Source organism: Cebus imitator, unplaced genomic scaffold (genome assembly GCF_001604975.1).
Source record: "Cebus imitator isolate Cc_AM_T3 unplaced genomic scaffold, Cebus_imitator-1.0 Scaffold426, whole genome shotgun sequence".
Classification (NCBI taxonomy): Eukaryota; Metazoa; Chordata; class Mammalia; order Primates; family Cebidae; genus Cebus; species Cebus imitator.
This window is the reverse complement of record NW_016107741.1, coordinates 1,141,471-1,166,436: the sequence shown is the minus strand read 5'-3', so window position 1 is coordinate 1,166,436 and position 24,966 is coordinate 1,141,471. Positions and strand designations below refer to the sequence as shown.

The 24,966-nt window shown below is 48.7% G+C and overlaps 1 protein-coding gene across 8 annotated transcripts in view; it reads right to left on the bottom strand.

Moving 5' to 3' along the window:
• Positions 1-210: 210 nt before the first annotated feature.
• Positions 211-24,966, bottom strand: part of SHROOM2 (shroom family member 2) — a 157,969-nt gene continuing 133,213 nt past the window's right edge. For 5 of the 8 annotated variants that reach the window (XM_017509913.2, XM_037731855.1, XM_037731854.1 and 2 more), the window contains 5 exons: positions 16,440-17,135; positions 12,045-12,596; positions 10,366-10,537; positions 3,674-3,946; positions 211-1,899 (listed from right to left, as the gene is read on the bottom strand). In XM_017509913.2, the coding sequence (XP_017365402.1) occupies positions 1,633-1,899; positions 3,674-3,946; positions 10,366-10,537; positions 12,045-12,596; positions 16,440-17,135 (1,960 nt within the window). In that variant the 3' untranslated portion in view covers positions 211-1,632. Of the gene's footprint in view, positions 1,900-3,673; positions 3,947-10,365; positions 10,538-12,044; positions 12,597-16,439; positions 17,136-17,831; positions 17,836-24,966 lie in introns of all 8 variants that reach the window. The other 3 variants (XM_037731856.1, XM_017509914.2, XM_037731858.1) reach the window with 3 other exon arrangements.

The window sequence follows — 24,966 nt, the reverse complement described above, 5'->3', positions numbered from 1 at the left end:
TCTGCCTTGTGTTGATTGTGTCAAGGTCTGTGTGTATCTATGTGTGTGCGTCTGTGCATGCACACACGTGTGTGCTTTGGTAAGGCTGTGGTCACTGCTGCTGACAAAATGAAATCTCTATTCCACTGGAAAACTTCTTTTATGGGAATAAAATGATCCTTGATCCAACAAATGCCCTAATACAACTTAAACGTGAAGTCACCCAAGGGATTCACTCACCATTAACATGCATTAGATAAACATTTTTTGAAGAAATACACTGAATCTATATTAGATAAAAATAAGTAAGTTATAAATTATAACCAAGCCATCGGCGGCTGAATGTCTTTTCGTGTGCTTGTTTGCCACGCGTGTATGCTCTTTGGTGAAGCGTCTCAAGTCTTTCGCCTGCTTTTTACTTGAGCTGTTTGTTTTTTTACTATCCAGTTGGAGAGTTCTTTGTACATCCTGGACACAAACCTTTTGTCAGATACACAATTTGCAAATATTTTCTCCCAGTCTGTGACTTGTCAATTGGAAATTGACAGCATGTCAATGTTTTCTTTTAATAAACCAGGCGCTCTTTAGAATCCTGCCACTTCAATCGAGAAAATGGGCACAGAATCTTTAAACTTCATGGCAGAAAAAGATCAAGCTCAGGAGTTGTGTAGTCCACAGGACCTCTGAAGAGCCAGAGGAAGGGTCTTCCCGTACATGGAATGTGGCCCTCATGCCATGCTAAACTATTTAAGGAGGAAGACATGGAAAAGTAGCCAATTATCACGGACAACCATATGCATACAAAATACATGGGGGGAAAAGTCACTTAAAAAATATTCTGTTGGTCTTGAGAAACAGCTAACAAGCACATTATTACTGGACACACTCCTAACCAAAAAATTTTACTTTGCAGAAAAACTGTGATGTTGGGTGAGAAGGACTAAAGCTATTTGCCTGCTTGGTGTGTGAGTGTGTTTTAAAGCATGCATATTATTTAAGTGGCAATTTAATCTTAGAATGAGTGAATCCAACAATGCAGGCTGTTCATTTCACAGTTGGTTTTTAACCATTAGGAAACTATTCACCTTTCCAAAAAGCTAATAAATTATCATCATCATCACCACCATGATTTATGCTGGGTCAGAGAACATCATTAGATAATAGACAAATGCTCACACTGTTGAATGAGCAGGGACAAAACGTGGCCACCCATGCCTGGATGAATCACAAGAGAAGATGCACACCAGGGTCTCCCCTCTCATGCACATCATGACACGCTGGCTGCTGTCCAAGCAGTTGGCTAAGCATCTGAAGACGGGAGGAACAACGGGTCTCCCAGTGACAGTAACCACTCGGCATGCACCATGGGCCCAGCCCATAGCCCGTGCAGTGGAAATTCACCATTCGGCAGAGCCTAGCATCACGCGTAGTTATACGTAAAGGAAAATGGCTCTCAGCAATCAAAAGGGAAACTAAAAAATTAAATAAATCATCCCACACAAACACAAAAGTTATTGCTTTTCTAACAGCCCTTTTGCTATGGGAGGAGTCTCTCTCCAGGGCACCAACATGGGTGGGGTCTTTGCGAGTATCCTTGGGAATGGAGCTGGAGCTTGGAGGCCCCGTGTCCCTCCTCTACTGGGGACTGAGCTCTTATTTGCCCCTTTCCGGCTGAAGGCTGTCAAATAAGCACTTCAGCTGCTCTTCACCAAGGTGGATTTTATCTTCCAGCTCCCGCTGCTCGATGATGAGGGCTGACTTCATCTTGACGAAGTGCTCATAGTCCGCGAGGCTCTCCTCACTCAGATAGTTGGCCAAAATGTCAAAGACGATGCGCTCGCGGCGGTCCAGATTCTCCTTGAGCTCCTTGGCATCCTCATGCTGCTGGACCAGGACTCTCTGCTTCTCAAGCAGTGATTGCTGTTGACAGACAAACAAGCCCATTGAGGACCAGGATGAAAGCCAGGGCACTGGTCAACCCTTGAAGACACTGGCAACTTGTGGGGGGTGTCCCACAACTTATTGATGAAAACCCTGATGCCACCAGAGATTTGATGGGATCCACACAGACAAACCCAGGGCCTGGGGGCACATGTCTCATGGCTGCAGTGGGCTCCAGCCTGAGGTCCCCAGAAGCTGCCCACGGGCCTCTCTGGGTTTCCTCCTGCTGTGTGAGCCTGACTCTCTCCCACCTGTCTTGAATGGTGAGCAGAAGTCACCAAGGGACTCACAACGACATAATTCTGAGATGCTGTAAAGGTTAAAGGACTGCGGGACTCTCCTGGCGTCAAGGTGCGCTCCATGGCAGCACTGTGAGACAGCTGGCCACGTGGGAAGACTCGAGAGAAATTCAGGGCAGGCTTGCTAAACCCTCCTGGCAGGAGGAGGAGGAGCCCTTGAGCCTGCAGAGAGTGTCTTCACACTAGGAAGCCCGAGGGCGGAGAAGACGCAGGGCTGTGCATGGGTGTTGGCCAGTGGCCCCCTCGGGCACGATGCCATCCTGACCTAGCTAGTTCCACGACACAGTTACTAAGCACTCAGCTGAGTGCAGAAGGGTACCGTCTCCAAGCCCAGCGCCAGGACAGTGTACTGTGCTCACCTGGAGAAATCACGCTCACCTGGAGAGAGGGGAGGGGCACTTCTTCTGCTCCCCTTCTGAGAGTGGTTGTTTTATTCATGATACAGACGAACACACTGAAGGGCTGTTCTGTGCAAATAAAACTAGCCATTTTACTGATATTTGGCCTATGAGGTAAAAGCCAATAAGGCATCTATTATTTCTCTTGGTTCATATGTGAAAGGACGAAAGACAGACCCACTGAGAAATGCCTTGAGAGCTGCATGCCTCCGGAGCAGGAGAAAAGTGAGGTGCACTGTCTGGTTCCTTCTAGACTGATATATGCCCTCTTGTTAACAGCTACAACCACCACAAAAAAATATCTATCATTGAGTGCTTATGATCGTCAGGAGGCAGATATGTCTGCTATGGACTTACAGGTGGTCAAAGAAAAGTTAAAAACAAACGTGATTTTCTAGGAAGACACAATTATCAGTAAGAGTCAAGAGTCAATAGGAATATCTGAAAAAATGTCGAGAAGAGGTGACAGTTCTTTGGGAAGATCTTGCAGCCCTGCAGCCCAATGATGGTTCAACTCCCTGCATCTGATGAGCACCCCCCCACACACACACTATTAAAAGGAAGGAGGTCGGCGTGGTGGCTCACACCTGTAATCCCAGCACTTTGGGAGGCTGCGGCAGGCGGATCACTTGAGCTCAGGAGTTCCAGACCAGCCTGGCCAAAATGGTGAAACGCCATCTCTACCAAAAAAATACAAAAATTAGCCAGGCATGGCAGCAAGCACCTGTGAGCTCAGCTACTCGGGAAGCTGAGGTGGGAGAATCGCTTGAACCTAGGGAGGCAGAGGCTGCAGTGAACCGAGATCGCACCACTGCACTCTAGCATGGGTAACAGAATGAGATCCTACCACTCACAAACTAACAAACAAACAACTAAATAAATGTAAAAGGAAGGAGAAGAAATAGAGCGTGCACTGCCTCAACAAGGTATGCAGGAGGAGGTGGAACAGGCCACGTGGAAGCTATGCTAGGCTCCAAGGAGCTTTCACGACACTCAAAAACCAGCCTTCCCACGAGACCACCCCTCAATTTCCAAATCAGACTCATCTGCATTTACCCGATCGCCAGGAGAAGCGTTGTCGTCCAAATTATTGAGGGCATTCTCCACCCGGGCCAGGCGGCCTGACAGTGACAGCAGGAGGTTCACCACTTTGTCCAGGTCCCCAATGAACATCCGGAACTTGTCAAACTCACTGGGCTTGCAGACGCCTTTCACGATGGCCTCCACCTCGGCCCCCAGCACGGTGTTGGACTGCACGTCCTCCAGCAGGCTCTCACGTGCTTCCCGGAGCACCTGCAGCTTGCGGCTGATGCTCTCGATGAGCTCCTGCTGTTGGGCACGGGACGGCAAGGGAACACGGAGACACTGGTTAGGCCGGCCCCACCCCGGCCATGCTGCTCACTGCTGCCTTGGTGTACCTGCGCCAAAGGTGCAGCCAACCTGTGTGAAAGCTCACTTTTGCATCATCAAATAATAGGAGATTTAAATGACTATGGGAAAGGAGAATGACTCCTGATGACATTATTGGCATTTAAAAATAAAACAAACCTGTTCTCGTTCTGTTCGTGCCCTATTAGACAACATCAGAGTTGTGGCCCCAATGTTCCTCATGGTCGATGCAGTTTCAACCCATATCTTTGGAAGGAGTCACAGACCTATGTATTCTGTCCTTTGCAATTTTCCAATTTAAAGACTCACATATAAACTATTGAGTCTTATGTCCAGCACTGAATTCCGTGATTAGTAAGTGTTCTGTATATATAATTATTGTCACTAGCAATTATTTTTATTTATTTTGTTTCTATTTTTCGAGACAGGTTCTTGCTCTGTTGCCCAGGCTGGAGTGCAATGGCTCGATCTCAGATCACTGCAACTCCCTCCTCCCAGCTTCAAGTGATTCTCACGCCTCAGCCTCCCAAGTAGCTGGGATAACAGGCGCACACCACCACACCTGGCTAATTTTTGTAATTTTAGTAGAGACGGGGTTTCACCACGTTGGCCAGGCTAGTATTGAACTCCTGATCTCAGGTGATCTGCCCACCTTGGCCTCCCAAAGTGCTGGGATTACAGGCGTGAGCCACCACACCTGGCCTAGCAATTAAAACTTAAGACCAATAAAGGGATACGAATGAACTTAAAAGACAATCTTTTACTATAACCTACTGATTTCAACTTGACCAAAATGCAAATAGATGGGACTGTTTTAAAAATTGTAGTAAAATATATATAACATAAAGCTTGCTATCTTAGTCATTTTTCAGAGCACAGTTCTGTGGTGTGTGGTACGTTCATGCTGCTGTCCACCCATCGCCGCCATCCGTCTCTAGAACTCTTGCATCTTCCCCAACTGAAACCATGTTAACTATTAGACACTAACACTCTATGCCCCTTCCCACCAGCCTTCTAAATGGTTATATCTTTTTGCTTGCTTAGAGAAGCGGTCTTGCTATGTTGCTCAAGCTACAGCTCATTGGCTACTCATAGACATGATCATAGTACACTACAGCCTTAAACCCCTGGCTTCAAGTGATCCTCCTGCCTCAGCCCCCTGAGTAGCTGGGATTATAGGCAGGTATCACCACACCCCATTTATAAATGATTAATTTTTAAAGAGCAAAAATAAAATGAAAAGCATGAACCCTTTAAATCAGCTGCCATCCTGAAGTGAGGTGGCAACATACGCTTTGATCTGAGTGACGGACAAAGAAACAGATCCTCCTCCTCCTCCAATGCCATATTTGAGAGAAATTACAGGGGTGGCTTTAAGGAGTCCAACAGGTAAGTCTTGTCTGGAAGAACCCTGTCTCATGGCCATGGTAGTCCTTCTGTCTTTGAATCCATCCACAGCACGTGTCATGGGCGTTTGCCTGAGCAGGGTGAATTGTAAGGAAGCAAGGGTTAGGACAAACGCCATGTGCTGCCTTTTAAGAACTCTCCCCGCCTGAGATGCTATTGACTACACCAGCGTCACCACCACTACCACTACAGTTTGCTTGGGGCTGTGATGTCAGCACACGCTCTGGAGGGCGCATGGCAGGACAGGCACTGAAGAGTACTCAGGTGCACAGATCAAAACAAACAGGAAAGCTCACTTTGTCATAACAAGCAACATTACTGCACGCAAAGTGGATCATCGGAAATCGTCAGTGCCGTCATCCCTTCCCTGGGGAAGCTGACAGACTCTGATCCCATCTGGTCTGCAGAGCTCAGCAGAGAGGCACACACTTGGGCCTGGATAGATGATAGATCGAAGTCTCAGTTGAGCTCTGCAGGACAGAGTGCCCAAGAGCAGCACAGGAGTCACAGCCTTACCTCTGGGACTGGCATGAAGGTGAATGGGACAGCGGTGTGTAAAGCGCTTAGCCCAATGCTCAGATCTAGTAAGTGCCCAGGAGGTATCAGTTCTCACCAACAATGGGCTGCGGGATGAGGAGCAACTGCCCTGACTCCATAATCTAAGGGTAAAATCATCAGCTGGATGAGTATTCGGCAGGAAAAGTCAACCCCACAGCAGGAGAAACACATGCCGGATACGAGGCAGCCTATTTCCTGATTGCGTGAGGTCTTTCCCTCACATAGATGCTTTTATGTATTTATCCATTTTTTATTTTTTGACACAGGGTCTCGCTCTGTCACCTAGGCTGGAGTGTAGTGGCAAGATCACCACTCACTGCAGTGACCTTCTGGGCTCAAGCAATCCTCTCACCTCAGCCTGTCAAGCAGCTGGGACCACAGGCATGCACCATCACACCCAGATAAACTTTTTATTTTTGTAGAGATGGGGTCTCCCCATGTTGCCCAGGCTGGTCTCAAACTCCTGGGCTCAAGTGATCCTCCTGCCTCAGCCTCCCAAAGTGCTAGGATTACAGGTGTGAGCCACTGGGCCCAGAAACACACAGATGCTTTTAAAGAGAATCTCCACCTAACGTGTGTAGCCCCCTAAAATGGCCCGGAAATGTGAAGGTATGAGCTCTTATCAGAGGAGCGCCTCCTCTTGGTTCAGTCTGCCTTGGGTTTTTGAGCCCGTCTGCCTCTCCTACAGGTTAAAGTGGGAAGCAGTTTCGCAGGACGCATCCACCCTCGCTGCTGAGTCACCAGCACAGCTTTCTCCCAGAAAGACCACATGGAATGGAGACATTGCTTTGGCTTCTCCGGTCAGGTTCCAGCTGCTCAGAATGACAAGACATATTCTTCCCTTACAATTTTAAACATGTGTCTACATTTCTTTTCCTCTGTATCTATATATCTGTGTGTCTGTTTACCTGTGATGCAATATACATGCAGGTATTGATCTACTTATCCACCTACATTAGGCTTTGTCCACAGTTCCTGGCTCATCACGCACGTGCAGTCCTTGTTATAATGTTAGGGTGCTTTACACCTCAGAAAACAGACTCTCGCTCCCTGACCTTCTCCTGCACCCTTCGACCTGCCCAAACCACGATCTAATCTTCCCCAACCTTTCCATCAAGAAATCCTCTGCCCCCTTGAATGACTGCTGGTCTTAAGATCCCCGTATTCCCGAAGGGTCCTGCGGCTCACCTGCAGGAAGGAACGTTACACAGAGAGGACAACAAGAATCTCAACAGGCAGACCTTGGGGCTTTCTCCTCAGTCCTTTAGGATTGGATCACAGCCTTCTTGTCCAATCACATTTCTACACAGGGTTTCAATCAGGCCTATGCAATGAAGACTCCATAAAAGGCCCAAGAGGATGGAGCTTGGGGGACTTCTGGAAGGCAGAGGACATGGAGCTTCCTGGAGGGAGGTGCACCCAGGGAGGGCATGGAAGCTCTTCCATGCCCCTTTTCCCATACCTCGCCCTACACAGCTCTTCATGCATATCCCTTGTAACACCGTTTATCATAAATGTAAATGTTTCCCTGAGTTCTGTGAGCCACTCTAGCAAATTAATGGAAGCCAAAGAGGGGGTCATGGTAACCCCAACTTTAAGGTGGTTGGTCAGAAGTCCCTGAGACTCGGACCTGTGACTGGTGTGTGGTGGGGGTGCAGTCTTAGGGAGTGAGCCCTCAACCCGTGGCATGTGACGCTACCTCCGGTTTGACAACGTCGCAACTGAACTGAATCAGAGGCCACCCAGCTGGTGTCTGCTGCAGAAGTGGCTGCTCGCTGGGTGTGTGGAAAACACCCCCCACACATGTGGTCACCGAAGTCTTCTGTGTTGGTTGCCGTGGCGTGAGAGCAGAGGAAAAGCAGTTTGCATCTTTTCCTACTCACTACCTATCTGGAGAGACTGTTTATATCGAGAATCTCACAGCTGAGAATGTGGCCACATTTTAGATATTCATCACTTGAGGGCAAAGCACAAAACAGGAAACAGGCATGAAGAACCTTTCAGATTCATGTCTGATGCCAATGCTAGCCTGAAGGAATACTGCAAGCAATGCAGGTAACTGTGGCTAGAAGGATACTCACCAGAGCTGCTCAGGAATTTTTCAGTGCCATTATTCTTCAGCAATTGTGGAAATGCAGATTTTACACCGGTGGATGAACATGCCCTCAAAATCTACCTCGGCTGAGCTAATTTGAAACTGGGCCCTCTGGAAGGAGTCCAGGTTTCTTTATTGGTTCTTTTACGTGTCATATGCAAATTTTTATTGAAACCATTTCCCTTCTGTTAAAGGGCCATTGTAGAAACAGCAGCTGTTGGCTTTCAAAGATTTCTGAGATAAGACCTGGCCCAGGACAGCACACAGATCAGTGGCTGTCCACACCACCCAGGGTGCTGAAGGACTCACCACTGTGGCCGTACTGTCTGGCAGGCCAATCTGCTACTTCTTGTAGTGCACGGCTTTTCGGGAGGCCCACCCCTCCACTAAGATGGGCCAGGGCTCGGGGGATCAAGCTCCAGGCCACCTTTTGTTCCCTTCTATGGAGGAAACAAGGTCTTTTCTGTCTGGGCCCTGTACTCACCTCCTGGTTCCAGGGAGAAGCCAAACTTCTTAAAGATTCTGAACTGAAACCAATCAGCTACCTGGTTCTCATGAAGAAGCCCCACAACTCAACATGGTGCCCTCTTTTCTGGGCGGAGTTCTTCTGAGCTACCCCAAGTATAAAACCAAATTTTGCCGTCTCTGCGTGATGCTTCTCTACCAGCCACCAGAGTCCTCTGCTGCATTCCTGCCTGGGGCTTCCATTCTTTCCCCTCTGTCCTTAGTCTTCTCTTAAAACAGAGGGTCCCCTGATTTGGCTCTCAGCTCTGTGACCACGCAGCAATGCTGTGACTGGGACAACTGTGGTCCCCTGGGAATGTTGGAAGTGTGCGGAATTAGGGTCTCCTGGTTTCCCCTGAAGCAGCTACAGAACAGGTGGCCTGCCAAGTCCCTGCCTGCACTGCGCTCGCTTCCTCCCTGAACACGCCTCCTCCTGCACATGCATTGCTGGAAAGTGTGACATCATGAGCGTGTGGCTGCGGGAAGGCAGGGAGAAAATGTAATGGAGCAGTGGCCGCCTTATCAAATCAAGCAGGAAAATGGGACGGCTGAGTCACCAGCACCATGGAGAACTGGGATTTACAGTGTGTGCTTCTGGGGCAGGTGTCTAACTTCTGCTTGCTGAACCAAAGTACAGGCTGACTTCCAACCCACAGCGACTCATTCAGTCCTGGAGTCAGACATCTGGTGAGGCGGCTGCCCAGCATCTCCAGCCTCCCAAAGCAGGCGGACAGAGTGCCCCACAGATGAGGGTGGCAGGATCAAAGCATGCCATGCCACTTCTGAAATTCATTGCATCATGAGAAACAAAGGCATGTGAGCAAAGAATGCACTTCTCTACATCTACGGTGTGGCCTAAATTCAAACGGTCCCCATGGTATGATTTTCTTGGTTCTGTGTGAAAAAATTCAACACATTTTGGATTCTTTGTTTTTTAAAAGAGGAATGTGCAACCAGAATGAAGCGAATGGTACCCTGTACCAGAGGGAGGGTCAGTAAAAGTCCCAAGACCCAAACCCTTAATTTTCATTCCCTTTATAATACCTTGAACCAAAAAGTTATCACCTTCTAGTCTGGGAGCAGTGGCTCATGCCTGTAATATCAGCACTTTGGGAGGCCAAGGTGGGTGGATCACTTGAGGTCAGGAGTTTGAGACCAGCCTGGCCAACACGGTGAAACCCCATCTCTACTAAAAATACAAACCTTAGCCAGGCATGGTGGCAGGTACCTGTAATCCCAGCTACTCGGGAGGCTGAGGCAGGAGAGTCACTGGAACCCAGGAGGTGGAGGTTGTAGTGAGCTGAGATTGTGCCACTGCACTCCAGCCTGGGTGACAGAGGGAGAGTCTATCTCAAATAAAAATTACCACTTTCTAATATGAAAATAATTTTCCTTTAACTGAGGTAGGAGGATCACTTGAGGCCAGGAGGTCAAAGGTGTAGTGAGCTGTGATCGCACCACTGCACTCCAGCCCGCATAACAGAGCAAGACCCTGTCTCAAAAATAAATAAATAAAATAAAATGAAAGAGAATGGTGACTATTTAAACTAATTTGACATTGGATCCTATTAGAAACAGCAAAGAGACGTTTGTGGAATGGCTCAAGGTTAGAACACAGAACTAAGCACAGAGGACTTACTAGTATCGCCTCAAATTCCACTGTCCTGAGTGAAAGCCGAACACAAACGATCTCAGACACATGGTGCACGGTCTGGGCCGGGGTAGGATGGTGTGGTCTGGATGCCTCTCCCTGCCTAGACACGCACATGCTGTCATTTGGAATGGGCTCTCCTACCTTCTTCACCGACAGGTCATGGTCCAAGTCGCTCCCTGAATCCTCTTCGCGCTCCTGCTGCTCCCGCAGGTCCTTCATCTTGATCAGCAGTTCCGCCTTGGGGGCCGATGTGCTGTAGTAGGTGGAATTGGTGGCCAGGGACACAGCCGCAGGCACACAGGGCTCCTCTTTCCTGGGAAGAGGCGTGGGAACTTCAATGAGCTGGGACTGTGCATGCGAACAGCCCTTCTGCCCCACCCCCTGGGTTGTGACAAATCAATGCTGGTGCTCACAAAAGGACATCAGCCAAGAAGATGAGACAGCAAAGGGGGAAAAACAGGTGATAAAGTTAAAACTGAAAACAATCAACCTTGCCAAATGGACACTCGTTAAGTGTGTGAAACAGTTTTTTAAAAAGGCAAAAACTCAAATAAGCAGGAATGCCTAAAAATCTTCACCATAGAGGTGAGAGCACAGATGACCTCTGCCCAGAGCCTGGGTCCATGAGGACAAGGACATGTGTGACGCTATCTACAAACATCAACCCTCTCCCTTCCTCCCAGCAGCCCTGTCGGCGCCGTCCTGCCTGGGTCCACTTGGTCCAGCTGCTCCTCCTTGGCTGCGTGTCATGCTCACTCCACCTTCCTACCCATGAATGATGCTGTGCTGGCAGAACACATGTCAGCAGCAGGGAAGATGCTACCATGCATGCCTTTGTGGTCAAGTGGCTTAAGGATATACGCCAAAAGTGCTATTTACAAAACCAATTAAAATATATTCATCAGGCAGGTGTAATTTGTCACAATTTTTTTCATTTCTATTTCAAGAGATGGGTCTTGCTCTGTCGCCCTCACTGGAGTGCAGTGGTGCCATCATAGCTCACTGCAGCCTCCAACTCCTGGGCTCAAGTGATCCTTTCACCTCAGCCTCTCGAGTAGCTGGGACTACAGGTGTCTGCCACCATGGCTGGCTAATGTTTTGTATTTTTTTTTGTAGAGACAGGGCTTTGCCATGTTGCCCAGGCTAGTATTGAATTCATGGGTTTGAATGATCTGCATACCTTGGTCTCCCAAAGTGCTGGGATTATAGGTGTACACCACTGTGCCTGGCCAAATTGCAATACTTTTTAAAATGCAGATGTAAAAAAATTTCAAAGAAATTAAAAAAAAATTTTTCATAAAGAAACACATATATTCCACCTAAGCCCTCATTCTCATGCTGGCACAAGGAATGCATGGGAGCTGGATGATTCTCTGTGGTGGGGCCTCCTGTGCTCTGTACGATGTTGAGCAGCACCCCTGGGCTCCACCCACCAGATGCCCAGGGCACCCCTCCCCACAGAGACATTGTCAACTGTCCTCCAGGGTAGACAACGACCCTCACTGAGAACAGATGTCTTATGAGAAAGTAGACCTGTGGGCATTGTCAGAAATCCTGCTGGCCTGCAGTGTGTATTTTCATATTTTCATGTCAGGCCCAAAGTCATCATACGCTGGGATGGGGCTGTTAACCCTCCATTTCTCTTCCAGGAGGCTAACAAAAAAGCCAAAAAGTGCTAAACATCAAGGGGCCCTTATGAAAATCTGTCTTCCCCAAAGGCAAGCATGAAAACCGAGAAACAGACATGCCCCCTTTCCCTTTACAAGCCTAAGAGATACCAGGCAGAGTCACCCCCAAGCTGGGAGGCCACGTCTACTCACCTCTCCTCTGTGCTTCTAGGAGAGGGGATTTTGGGGAGCAGCTTCCTCCGCTGCTGGGCTTCTTCCAGGAGGTGCTCGTCTTTGGGGAAAATGCCTTCCATCAAGTCCATGGTGGTTTTTATCTTCACACTGGGATCCAGGATGTCGGCCAGGGACTTATCTTTCCCCACGATCTCCCTGGCCAGCTCCTCCGACTTCAGGTCTTCCTCAGTCTTCTCTTTGGCCTTCATGTAGCTGAGCCCTGGAGGGGAGGCGCAGCGGTCTTTCTCAGGGGGCGCCTGGGTGCTTGGGGGCTGGGGCTTGGCCGGCTGGGCCCTGTGTGGGGCCTCGGGCTCAGTGCCCTGCCGTGTGTACAGGCAGAAGCGAGAGTAGAACTGCTCGGATGTGCTCAGCGTCTTGATCTGGTCTTTCTCCAGCCCGCGGGGCAGGGCGGGAGGCTCAGCGGGGTGCGCCAGGCTCTGGCGGCTTTCCTTCTCTGGCTGGCTCTCTGAGTGCACAATCTTGATGGGCACCATCTTCACTGTGGTGTTGTTGTCTATCACCCGCTCAATTCTGGAAGAAGAACCGTCTGCTGAAATCACAAAGCATGCTCTAGCCACAGACCCTGATTGACACATCCCCTCCAGATGGGAACCTGACTCAAAGGCATGAGCCAGGAATCTGACTTGAAGGTGCTAGCCAGCCACCTGACTCGAAGGAGTCTCCATGATCCCACATCCTGGACGAGGCAGAGGCCTCAAGAAGCTCCCTCTGACTCCTACCTCTGCCTCCTGACCCCAGCATCCTTTCCATGCTCAAACTGCCAATGTCATCCCTGAGGCATCCCAGGGGTTTGCAGAGGGCTGTGAGGACTGTTTAATACCATTTGTCATTCTTCCAATGATAATGCAAACTTTAACAAGCCCTGTTCAGTTAAATGTCCTTTTGCAGGGGAATTCTGCAGTGGATGGGCATGTTCCAGGATTTCCATCAGTCCTTAGGTTGTTACAGGCCTGTGGGCTCCCCTATGGTTCTCAGGGCCTGGGGAGAGCTGCTCTCCAGAGGGGCTGTGCTTGGAGTCGGGCCAGAGCCCCCAATGCCCCACTTGGGAGAAGCTTCCTTGCCATGTGCAGGACAGCCCACCCCACACTGTCCTTGTACCCTCCCCACCCCCCTGTGCTTCAAACTAGCCCTGCACACATTTGCACACCAGTGAGATAGGCTGTATTACTCTAAGTCAGTCCCAAAGGGCACAGATTTGCTTTTTTTTTAAAAGTTTCAGCCAGGTGTGGTGGTCTGTAATCCCAGCACTTTGGGAGGCTGAGGTGGGTGGGTCACTTGAGGTCAGGAGATCGAGACCAGCCTGGCCAACATGGCGAAACCCTGTCTCTACTAAAAATACAAAAATTAGCTGGGTGTGGTGGTGTGCACCTGTAATCCTAGCTACTCAGGAGGCCGAAGCATGAGAATCACTTGAACCTGGGAGGCAGAAGTTGCAGTGAGCTGAGATTGTATCACTGCACTCCAGCCTGGGCAACAGAGCAAGACTCCATCTCAAAAAAACAAACAAACAAAAAAAAGTTTCTGGGTGAAAGGGCTAGAGAGGCACCTAAAGCACCCCTGGAGGGCTGGGGGAAAGTGAACAAGAGGAACAAGCCCAGCAATGCCATGGTCCCGCATATGGGGCAGCCCCGCACTGGCTGCTCTCAGTGGCACCAGGCTGGACCACACTAACCAGGGCTGTCAAGAGCTTTTCAGAGCACTGGAGAAGCAACCCCATCTGCTGGTGGTCAGGAGGGAAGCAAAAAGGAACAGGCCAAACTCCACAACCCCAAATTAGGATGTGTTTCTAATGAAGTCAACCCAAAACTGCTCCTACAACATTACACAAATGAGCTCAATTTTCCACAGCACGAGGGCAGCCATGATGCTCTAAATGTAATGCTATTTTTCTCTCTTTCACTGGTGACTGGGAATGCAGGAGGCTCTTTCTCTATCCACAAGGGAGTGGTGCTCAGGCTGAGATGAATTGTGTATTTTCCTCCCTCTCTCCAGTAGGGTCCGTTAACATCTTATGTGATTTATCTAGGGACTCATAGACAGTCCTCACAACTGCTTCCTTATGAAGAAAATTTACAAAGTCTAAATGTGAAAAATATTGCTTAGGTAGGTCAAACTTATGAAGGAAAACCCCAGCCAGGTGCAGTGGCTCACGCCTGGAATCCCAGCACTGTGGGAGGCTCAGGTGGGACGACTGTTTGAGCCCAGGAGTTTGAGACCAGCCCAGGTAACATAGTGAGACCTCCACCTCTCTGTTAAAATAATAATAAATGGAGGAGGAAAACCCAGCCACCTAGTCCAAGCAGCAGCAAACGCAGAAGCCTCTGTACTCCCTGATCATTCCAGAAGCCCTGCTCGACTGGTACTGACTTTCACATCAGCCTGTGCTGCTGTGCTGATGTGAAAGTGTGCAGAAATTTGATGTGACCAATAAAAAAAATTAAACAACATTAACAAATCTCCCTTCACAGGTTTTAAAATACTGGGAAAGAGGCCAGGCGCAGTGGCTAATGCCTGTAATCCCAGGACTTTGGGAGGTTAGGCGGGTGGATCACCTGAGGTCAGGAGTTCGAGACCAGACTGACCAACATGGCGAAACCCTGTCTCTACTAAAGATAGAAAAATTAGCTGGGTGTGGTGGTGCAGGCCTGTAGTCCCAGCTACTCGGGAGGCTGAGGCAGGAGAATCACTTGAACCTGGGTAGCAGAGATTACAGTGAACCCAGATCACACCACTGCACTCCAGCCTGGGTGATAGAGCAAGACTCTGTCTCAATCAATCAATCAGCCAAATCAATATGTAGATTTCAACATAATCCTCAAAAGTAGTATGTTGAAATCTAACACCCAAGGTGATGGTGTTAGGAGGTGGGGCCTTAAGGAGCTGCTGAGGTCATGATGGGGGAGCCTCATGAAGGGGATGAGTGCTCTTAGAAAAGGGATCCCAGGGAGCCCCTCTGCCTCTTCTGCCATGTGAGCACACAGCAAGAAGCAGCCATCTGAGACAGGAATGGCTCTTCACCAGACACCAAATCTGCCATGCCTTAATCTTGAACTCCCAGCCTCCACAGCTGTGAGACACAAATTTCTCCTGTTAATGAGCAGTGCAGTCCATGAGATCTTATTACAGCAGCCTGAAAGGAGTAAGACATTTCCTTTCAGAACCTTACAATGTTACCAATTGAAAGGATAGTTGAGTGATCTCCAGATACGTTTTAAATGATGCAAAGCCCAGTTTTGGCCCACAGATAAAGCTGTGGTTACAATGCCACAGCTGGAGATACAGGATCAGTATCAGTCATATGCTTTCTCTGCCGAGTTGTTTAGAAGCTGAGAAAAAAAATGACTTGAGACTCTAGAGCAGTGAGGTCCCAGAGAACTTTCTGCGGCGAGAATACCTGTTATCTGACTGAGGACTTGCATTCATTGACTTGGTTTCCTTCCTCCCTCCCTCCTTTTTAACAGGAGTCTCAGTTTGTTGTTGAGTGCAGTGGCGTGAACTCGGCTCACTGCAACCTCTGCCTCCCGGGTTCAAGTGATTCTCCTGTCTCAGCCTCCCGAGTAGCTGGGACTACAGGCATGCACCACCATGCCCAGCTAATTTTTCTATCTTTAGTAGAGACAGGGTTTCGCCATGTTGCTCAGGCTGAACCTTGAACTCCTTGGGTTCAAGCAATCCACTTGCCTTGACCTCTCAAAGTGCTGGGATTACAGGCGTGAGCCACCATGCTGGGCCCAGCTCTTGAAAGGTCAAGCCCCTGACTGACTTCCATCAACATCTCAATGGACGCAGTAATTCCATGCCTGAATTCCTGATGATAGCACCAAGAAATGTGATTGACTATTCTTCTGCTTTAACAAAAGGTATATACCAGCTTAGCTTTCTAACATTAAAAAAAATCTGGAAGAAAAGGAGTAAGAAAACACTGGACACCATAAAAAATACCAATTTCACCTAAAGGTCACATGCTTAGGTTAAACTCAATTCCAATCACAAATACTGACTGCATTAAAACAACAACGCATAAAAACGCACCTCTAACCTGCAGATGCCTGTGGGTAATGTAGATAAAAATGCATCTGGATTGGAAGAAGGGGATGATGGACCACCTACTTCACATCTCCCGCCATTCCCTGCAGGAAACAGCAGCCCACCACTGAGATAAAAATCCAACCAGCACTGAACCTGCACTTTCTTCCACACAATTATTCCCCAGGACTAACTTTAAGTCCAATGCCTTGAGCCAAAGCAAGGTGCCCAGGTGATCCCCCAGAAAGACCCACTGTGAACCCACATCCCATGGAAGGAGCCTCATGGGGAGGGAACACCGCAAGTGGCCACGTCGCAGGACAGTACCTGGTCGAATCCTCATCCTGGATAAGCAGGGGAGGTTTGTCCGTCAGCTTCTGGGGGGCAAACTGGGGTGAGGGGGAGCGTGAGGTCTCCATGGTGGCTGTCTGCAGGCGCAGGTGCTGCTGCTTGGGAGAGAGCAGTGCTTCTGGCAGAGGACGGGATGTGTCCCCGCTCACATGCTGGCTGCCACGCTCACAGGCAGTGGTCTTCGGGGTGTCCTGGGGCTGGGTACTGCTGAACACAGAGGGGCTGTGGGAGAGGGACAGGTGGGCCACACACACGTCCAGGGACGCAGGGGATGGCGTTGGGAAGGGCCTGCTGGGGACAGCCAGGGGAACGTCGGCAGGTGCGCTATCTGTGGCCCTGTACCTCCTGGGCTCACACTTGGGTGGTGGTGGCCTCTGTGGGGCTGGCCTCTTGGTGAGCAGTGCTGAGCTCACTGGCCACGAGTCCTGTCCCCGAGCGTGCAGGGGCAAGCCGGGGCTCTGGGCTCGGGGTCCCAAGTCTGCTGGGGTGCTCTCCTCTGAGTATCTATAATCTCGAGGTAGGGTTCCTGCTCGTCCCCGGACCTCCTGGGGCAGCTCTGGGGCTCCCTGGGAGTGAGATAGTTCAGAAAATGCGGGTGGGTTCGGTGCGCTCTGACTTGGTGGGTGCCGCTGTGATCCTGGGCTGCCTTCCCGACACCGGGCACCTGCTTGTCTAGAGGAAGAACAAGTACGAGTCAACCAGCAATTCCAATAACACCTTCCTGCCACAAGGTACTGGACCTGGATCTTCACAATCCCCTTAAGCCACTTTCAGGAGTGAAATCCATATGCACATTCCCACATCTGTCTCTACCGCAACTCCTGTGCAAGCTGGGGAGTTCTGATACATCTCAGACAACATGAGGCTGTTGACTGGCATGTCCCACAAGAGAACATGAAGCATTCAAGACACAGGCGCACACATCTCTCTCTCTCTCTCTCTCTCTCTCTCTCTCTCTCTCTCTCACTCACACACACACACAAACAGCATTTGTTTCTGCAGAAATAAACGAAGAAAAATTTTAGAAACATGAATGTGAAAATGCTCACATATGGCTATATTCAGAAATATTTATTTCAAGTTACAGTATTTTTATGTGGCTTATGGAAATTTGCCATATACAAAGAGGTAAATCTTTCTAAGATGAGTCGCAAACCAATTCTTCAATAAAACCTTGAAAATCAGTACTGTATTATGAAAAATAAGATCAACAAAGGTTCTTTTTAAGAGTTGGGGTCTCGCTCTGTCACCCAGGCTGGAGTGCCGTGGTGTGATCACAGTGTGCTGCAGCCTCAAACTCCTAGGCTTGAGAAATCCTGCCACCTCAGCTTCCCAAGTAGCTGAGACTACAGGTGCCCTCCACCATACCTGGCTGACTTTTAAAATGTTGGTAGAGATGGGGTCTCACTGTGTTGACCAGGCTGGTCTCAAACTCCTGGGCTCAAGTGATCCTCTTGCCTGCCTCCCAAGTAGCTGCAACTGCAGGTGCACATCACCACACTCGACCAATTTTTGTATTTTTAGTAGAGATGGGGTTTTGCCATGTTGGCCAGGCTGGTCTTGAACTTCTGCCTTCAAGCCATCCACCTGCCTTGGCCTCACAAAGTGCTGGGATTATAGGCATGAGCCACTGCACCCAAGAAAGGTTATTTCTTTCAGAAGTGGCCATGACTCATGGATCTTCCCATTACTATCCCATATCACATATACATGTTTATATGCACATACATGCATAAGCATGCCTGCAGCACACACAGGCAGGCCTCACATGTGTGTTTATCCATGCTATAGCAAAATCTCATGGGCTACCAACTGTCAATGTTTCAACGAATCAGCTCAGCACGGCTTTGCTGGCACATGGCTCTTTCTGACCCAACAGAGTAAGAAACGAGCCTCTGCTTCAGGGAAGGAGCTACCCTCATTAGAAGATGACCTTTGAGCTCTTAAAGGAGATCTGAACAAGGGCAGCAAGCGGTCTAAGTGTGAAGCAGAAGAGATGATCCTCTTCCTCCCGGCACCCAGCGCCTACATAGAGCCTTGTTCTAGGACCAGGGGCTGCACTGCCTCTGAACTCATGTCTTGGAACAATGTGGATGTGTCGCCTGGTGGTCTGGGCCTCAGAGACGCCCCAGCCCACCCAGACTGCACACAGCAAATCAAGTACCCCATGGCTGTCATGTTGCTGTGTCCTCAAGAAAAGTCCACCTGGGTTTAATGAATACCCAATGCCCTCCCCTCCCTGCTGTAAGGAGGCTGTGGCCACGTGCGCTCCAACCTGAGCTACTGGGAGCATGGGGAGGGCTGGGCGCCATTACTCCAAAGCCAGAAGCTCAAGTCCTCAAGGTCTGGAAGAGGACAGAAGAGTTCAAGTCTTGTTGAAGACACAGCACAGGCTTACAAAACAAGCTGTAACCAAACAGCTCAACCTCAGAGCTACAGACAACAGCAACCCAACTCAAGGACGCTGAAGTTCTCACGTGCACCGGGCAGATCCTAACAAACTCCTAACTTGAAGTGTTATCAAAAGAACCTGAACGGCTAAATGCGGTGGCTCATATCTGTAATCCCAGCACTCTGGGAGGCTGAGGTGGGCGGATCACTTGAGGTCAGGAGTTCGAGATCAGCCTGGCCGACATGGTAAAACCCTGTCTCTACTAAAAATACAAAAATTAGCTGGGCATGGTGGTGTGTGCCTGTAACCCCAGCTACTTGGGAGGCTGAGACAGAAGAATGACTTGAACCTGTGAGATGGAGGCTGCAGTGAGCTGAGATCGCACCACTGCACTCCAGCCTGGGTACCAAAGTGAGACTCTGTTTAAAAACAAAACAAAACAAAACAAAACTTGAACACAGCTACTATGTATGGGTTAGAGAACAATACATCTTCCTGGTTACAAAATACGGAATGACATCATTAAAATGCTGTCAAATTGACTTGCATTCTGAGAAGTACTCTCATAGTTCAGATGTCTCCCCTACATTGCATTTCAATATTCAATGGCTCAGTATTCAATATTCCATTTCATTTCAATATTAATTATTTATTAATTAATTTATTTTTGAGACTGGGTCTTGCTCTGTTGCCCAGGCTGGACTGCACAATCTGGGCCCACTGCAGCTTCCACCTCCTGGGCAGGTGATCCTCCCACGTCAATCTCCCTAGTAGCTGGGACCACAGGTATGCATCACCACACCCAGCTACTTTTTGTATTGTTGTAGAGATGGGGTTTCGCCATGTTGCCCAGGCTGGTCTCAAACTCCTGGACTCGTGGGATCCACCTGCCTTGGCCTCCCAAGTGCTGGGATTACAGGTGTGTGCCACTGTGCCCAGCCTCAATGTTTCAATATTCAATAATTCATTTCATTTCAAAGAGTTGAGGTACACTTGAACTTTTTTTCCCTTTTAAAATTCCTGAAGTTCCATGTATTAGTTCATTTTCACGCTATTAATAAAGACATACCCCAAACTGGGAACAAAATGAGGTTCAATTGGACTTACAGTTCTACATGGCTGGGGAGGCCTCAGAATCATGGTAGGAGGCAAAAGGCACTTCTTACATGGCGGTGGCAAGAGAAAACGGGGGTAGTAAAAGTGGAAACCCCTGATAAGCCCATCAGATCTCATGAGACTTATTCGCTCTCATGAGACTAGCATAGGAAAGACCAGCTCCCATGCTTCAATTACCTCCCCCTGGGCCCCTCCCACAACACGTGGGAATTCTCAGAGATACAATTCAAGTTGAGATTTGGGTGGGGACACAGCCGAACCATATCACACCACCACATCATAGAAACAGAATTAAATGAACTATGATTTATTACTAAAATCCAAGTGCCTTTGGTCACCCACTAATTAAAAAGGAATGTTATTTGCAAAGCGCCTTCTGCAGCAGTGCTCCGAGGTCCACCTAGAAACAAAAGAGAACTTCCCTTCAGGGAGCAAAGCCCCTGTGAAAAGTGAACAATGACATGGAGCAAAAGACCACCGAGAAACCAGGTGGCAGGCTGGCTTTTGGCTTCTTTCCTGGTCAGATGGCACCCAGAGGCTCTGTCCCGTCTTCCTAGAGGGCCGTCCTACAGAAGCGGGGTGCTCTGTTCTCAGGGGAGTGGTGTGTGCTGCATCATCACTTCCCACACCAGAAGCACAACGCATGGCACTCTGTCCTAACGCTGCACTTTATTCAGACCTGCAGCAGCACCACGACGTCTGGACCAAGTTTGTCCCCCACCCCCACCTTGCAAAGTCAAGTTATAAAATCACTAATTGGTTTTTATTGTCCTAGTTGAAAAGAATCTGGGAAATCAGGGTCACCAACACAAACAAAGAAAAGGACCAAAAATGGGAATTCAGGACTCTGCTGGGGTCATACTCCAACTTTTGTTTGTAACTGGTTCCAAGAGGCAGCTCTGTAGATTGTGTGTGTGATCTGTCTATGTTGTGCTGGTGCACAGGTCTACATGTAGATGTTGCCTGTGTCTATGTTGTATGTGTGCAGATGCATGTTGTATGTGTATAAATGTCTGTCGGTATATAAGTACATATACTATATGTGTGCCTAGGCTGTGTATGTGTGTAGATGTGTGTAGATGCATGTTGTATGTATATGCCTGGGTTGTTTGCATGTGCAGATGCATGTGTGAGTCTGGCTTGTGTCTGAATGCACATGTGTGTCTCTGTGTAGATGTGTGCTGCATGTGTACACCTGGGTTGTGCATGTGTGTAGATGCGTGTCTGTGTCCATGTGTGTTGTATGTGTGTACCTGTGTTGTATGTCGTGTGGGGGGGGGTATGTGTGCCTGTGTTGTGTCTCTGTGGAGATGTATGTTGTGGGTGTGTGCCCAGGTTGTGTATGTTGTAAGCATGTGTAGGTACGTGTGTCTGTGTTGTGTCTGTGTGCAGACATGCATCTCTGTATATATGTATGTATGTCTCTTTGCCATACTTCTAAGGATAAAATAAATGATGACAGCAAGATCCAGAGATAGTGCAAGCAAGATACTACTAAGATGACTTAAGGACTCTGTGTCTTCACACCAGCTCCAGGAATCCACTGGAGCAGGAAGTTCAGCCACACAAAGGAACATTTAAAAGGCAGCTGCACTCTAGGATCCAATTGATATTCAGCATTGGTTGGTGTTCATTCTCATGCAAAACATGCTAATGCCACGTTCCCAAGGAGACAGCTGCTTGCACAGTTCCCAGAGGGGACAGGGTCACCAGGCTCCAAGCAGCAGAGATTTCAGAAACCTGTGACATGGAACCCGTGGCCCTGCCATTCTCCTTAGGCTGCCTGCCGCTGAAGGAGACGAAGGGTGAGGCTACAAAACAGCACCTCAAAGCCAAACAGAACTAATCTGAAGGGGACAAACCTGCAGGAAGGGCCACCGTCAATGTACTCAGTCACCCAATGTGCTATGACAGGACTGAAACCACTGCTAAGAAAAAATCGCTCTGGAGATCCTGTTAGCATTACTCCATTTTTGCTTCTGCTGAGACATCCAGCCCCATGTCTGAATGCAAGGTTTCCACCTATGAGAGGTGGCAGTTTCATCTCCACATTCCATCTGTCCATGATGAGCTCCCTGAAGACACTGGACCCATTTCTCTGAGTCTCCCTGTGCTGCTCCCACCTCCCCACAGCTCTCAGCGTGGCTGGCTCCTTCTCACATGGCCCTGAGCCCTGCCAGTCCTGCCCTGACAGCACCCCACCTCCAGGTCACGCCTCAGCAAGGGGACTCTCTCCAATCATCCCATTGCTCACCTGCCTCCGTGCTCCTCTCTGGGCTGAAAGCACCTCTACAGAGGCCAGGGAGCTGGGCTATTTCCTTCAGGGCCTTGCAGGCAAATGTTTATTACATGCATTATGTTATGCCTTCACTTGAACACGATGTAAATGCACTTGTTGCTTTCAATCACTTTCACTTTTTGTGTAGAATTTTAAAAGGGGAGAAGTTGCATTAAAGCTAAGCTGGATAAGACACCACGGTTAAGTTCTACATGAAAGAACCTTGTGTATGAATGTTCCCAACACAATTAAACGGTTTTGAACTGCCCTGTAATCAATAATTCACCACTGTTTTCTGAATAGGGTTAACAATTATCTTTAACAAGGAGGATGAGAAAATTTCTGAATCTTGCAGATGACTTAAGGAACACACACCACAGAGTCCTCTTCACCTATTTTTTTCTTTTTTGGGGGTGTGGGGGGGAGACAGAGACAGGGTCTTGCTCTGTTATCCAGGCTGGAGTGCAGTGGTGTGATCGAGAGTCACTATAGCCTCAACCTCCCAGGTTCAAGTGATCCTCCTGCCTTAGTCTTCTGAGGCACTGGGACCACAGGTGTATGCCAGTATAGACTGGCTAATTTTTTAATTGTTTTGTAGAGATGGGGTTTACCATGTTGCCCAGGCTGGCCTCAAACTTCTGGGCTCAAGTGATCCTTTTGCCTTGACCTCCCAAAGTGCTGGGATTATAGGCATGAGCCACTGCCGCAGGCCTCGTAACTACTTTTGGTATCAATGATGGGATAGGGATGCATTCTGATTTTCAGCCACACAACATAGGTGCTGCTGAAATGTTGCCGTCGATGAACTCTAGTGTCTGAGTTCTTTGTAAAGTACAGATTAAACATCTCTCTTCCAAAATGCTTGGGACCAGAAGTGTTTCGAATTTCAGACGTTTTTGGACTTTGGAATTTACACATACATAATGAGACATCTTGGGGGTGGGACTCAAGTCTAAACCCGAAATTAATTTTGTTTCATATACACTTTATATATATATATAGCCTGAAGGTAATTTTATACATTATGCTTAATAATTTTGTGCACAAAACAAAGTTTGTATCCACCGAACCATTGTAAAGCGAAAGCGTCAGTCTCTCCGCACGCATGTGCGCCATCTGGCTGTTTGGCATCACCATCATTCTGGACTCTGAGTTTATACGCTGACAACAAGCAATAATTTTCCTACACTTACTCATACATAAGCACTTGACAGTGAAAAGCGCCACATACCATCAATACAGTGAGAGAGGAAAGTGTCCAGGGTAAGGAAGCAGCACAGCAATGTCACCAGAACACCTGCCTCAGCTGTCAGGCGCCAGCAGCTTGCACTATCTCCACCTGCATTCTCACTGCGACCCGTCCCATGAGATCAGCTGTGGAATTTTTCACTTCTGGCATCATGTTGGTGCTCAAAAAGTTTTGAACTTTGGAGCATTTAAGATTTCAGGCCTTCTGATTAGGGATGCTCAAGTTGTTCTAGCTGCCTGTGACTTGAGGTTTCCCCGGGCAGACACATCCAATCGGGATCCATCACGTGCCAGCTATGTGATGTTCGACAGGCAACTACGCCCCAGAAAGCTGCCTCTCCTGTACAAGCTGATCGCAGGCTATGTTGCATTAGATGGGGTGAGCTAGCAGCAGATAAAGGCCCTGGTGTGGGAGAAGGAGTTGTGTGAGCTTCCTATGAGCCAGGCACCCGCTGAGCATGTAAGACCAAAGGGTCAGTCTGACGGAGCAGACCTGGACAAAGGCCTCTGTGACACCAGCACCATACAACCTTCTTCCCAAAGCACAACACAACACAACACACCCAGCCAATGAGATGGGAAAGGCACCCCTGCAGCAGACCAAGCCAGCTGGTGAGGGGTATAAAAGGTGCCAAAAGAGCTCTGGGCAATGGCACTGCCTCATTTTGACAATTAAGAGACAGAGTGAACACACTTCCCATGGATGACATTGAGGTGTTTCCTCCTTTCATTTACTTATTCATTTACCAAAAGGCTAACTTATGCCATATACACACATATTACGCCCCAGCATACCATCAAGAATAGCAATGGATAGGGCAGTATCTGTGGTCGCCCAAGAGTCCTTCTTGAGAGTGTATACTACAAAGCCAGGATCTGGGACCAGAGCTGTGTGCACAGAGCACAATTATCTCATGGGACAACTGGGATAGGACCCAGCATTGCTGCTTCCAAACAGATCCAGGTTTCCATGAGCACGGAATGTGGAATGCTTGGTAACTCAAACATGAACTCAAGCTCAACGCTGACAGCTTGAGGTTATCATTTAGAAACTCCTCCATTGGTTGTGGGCATAAATAGAAGTGATTCTGTCAAGCACAGCATTTTTATCAGGAATCACAGGTAGCTGGTCTGCCCTTCAGCCTGGTGAGGTATATCAGATGCTGTCAGGCAGGTGTCTGCACACGGAAGAACCAGGCCTCAGAATGTGGATCAAGCAGCTGAGGGCTTGCACACCACGTCATCCTGAGCACAAGTCTCAGGAATGAGTCCGTGGTGTTTCCACTGTCCTTCCCAGGCCCTGGGCAGCTCTTACAGACACATACCCTTGAGGAGGCGCAGGTGAAAAGCTCTTCTGTCAACATAGCACCCCATAAAGGCCAGATGAGGTAGAAAAAGGAGACACTGGGGACGGTGATGGAGCCCAACAGAGGCAAGAAACCAACCAAGCAACCGACCAACCAATGCAG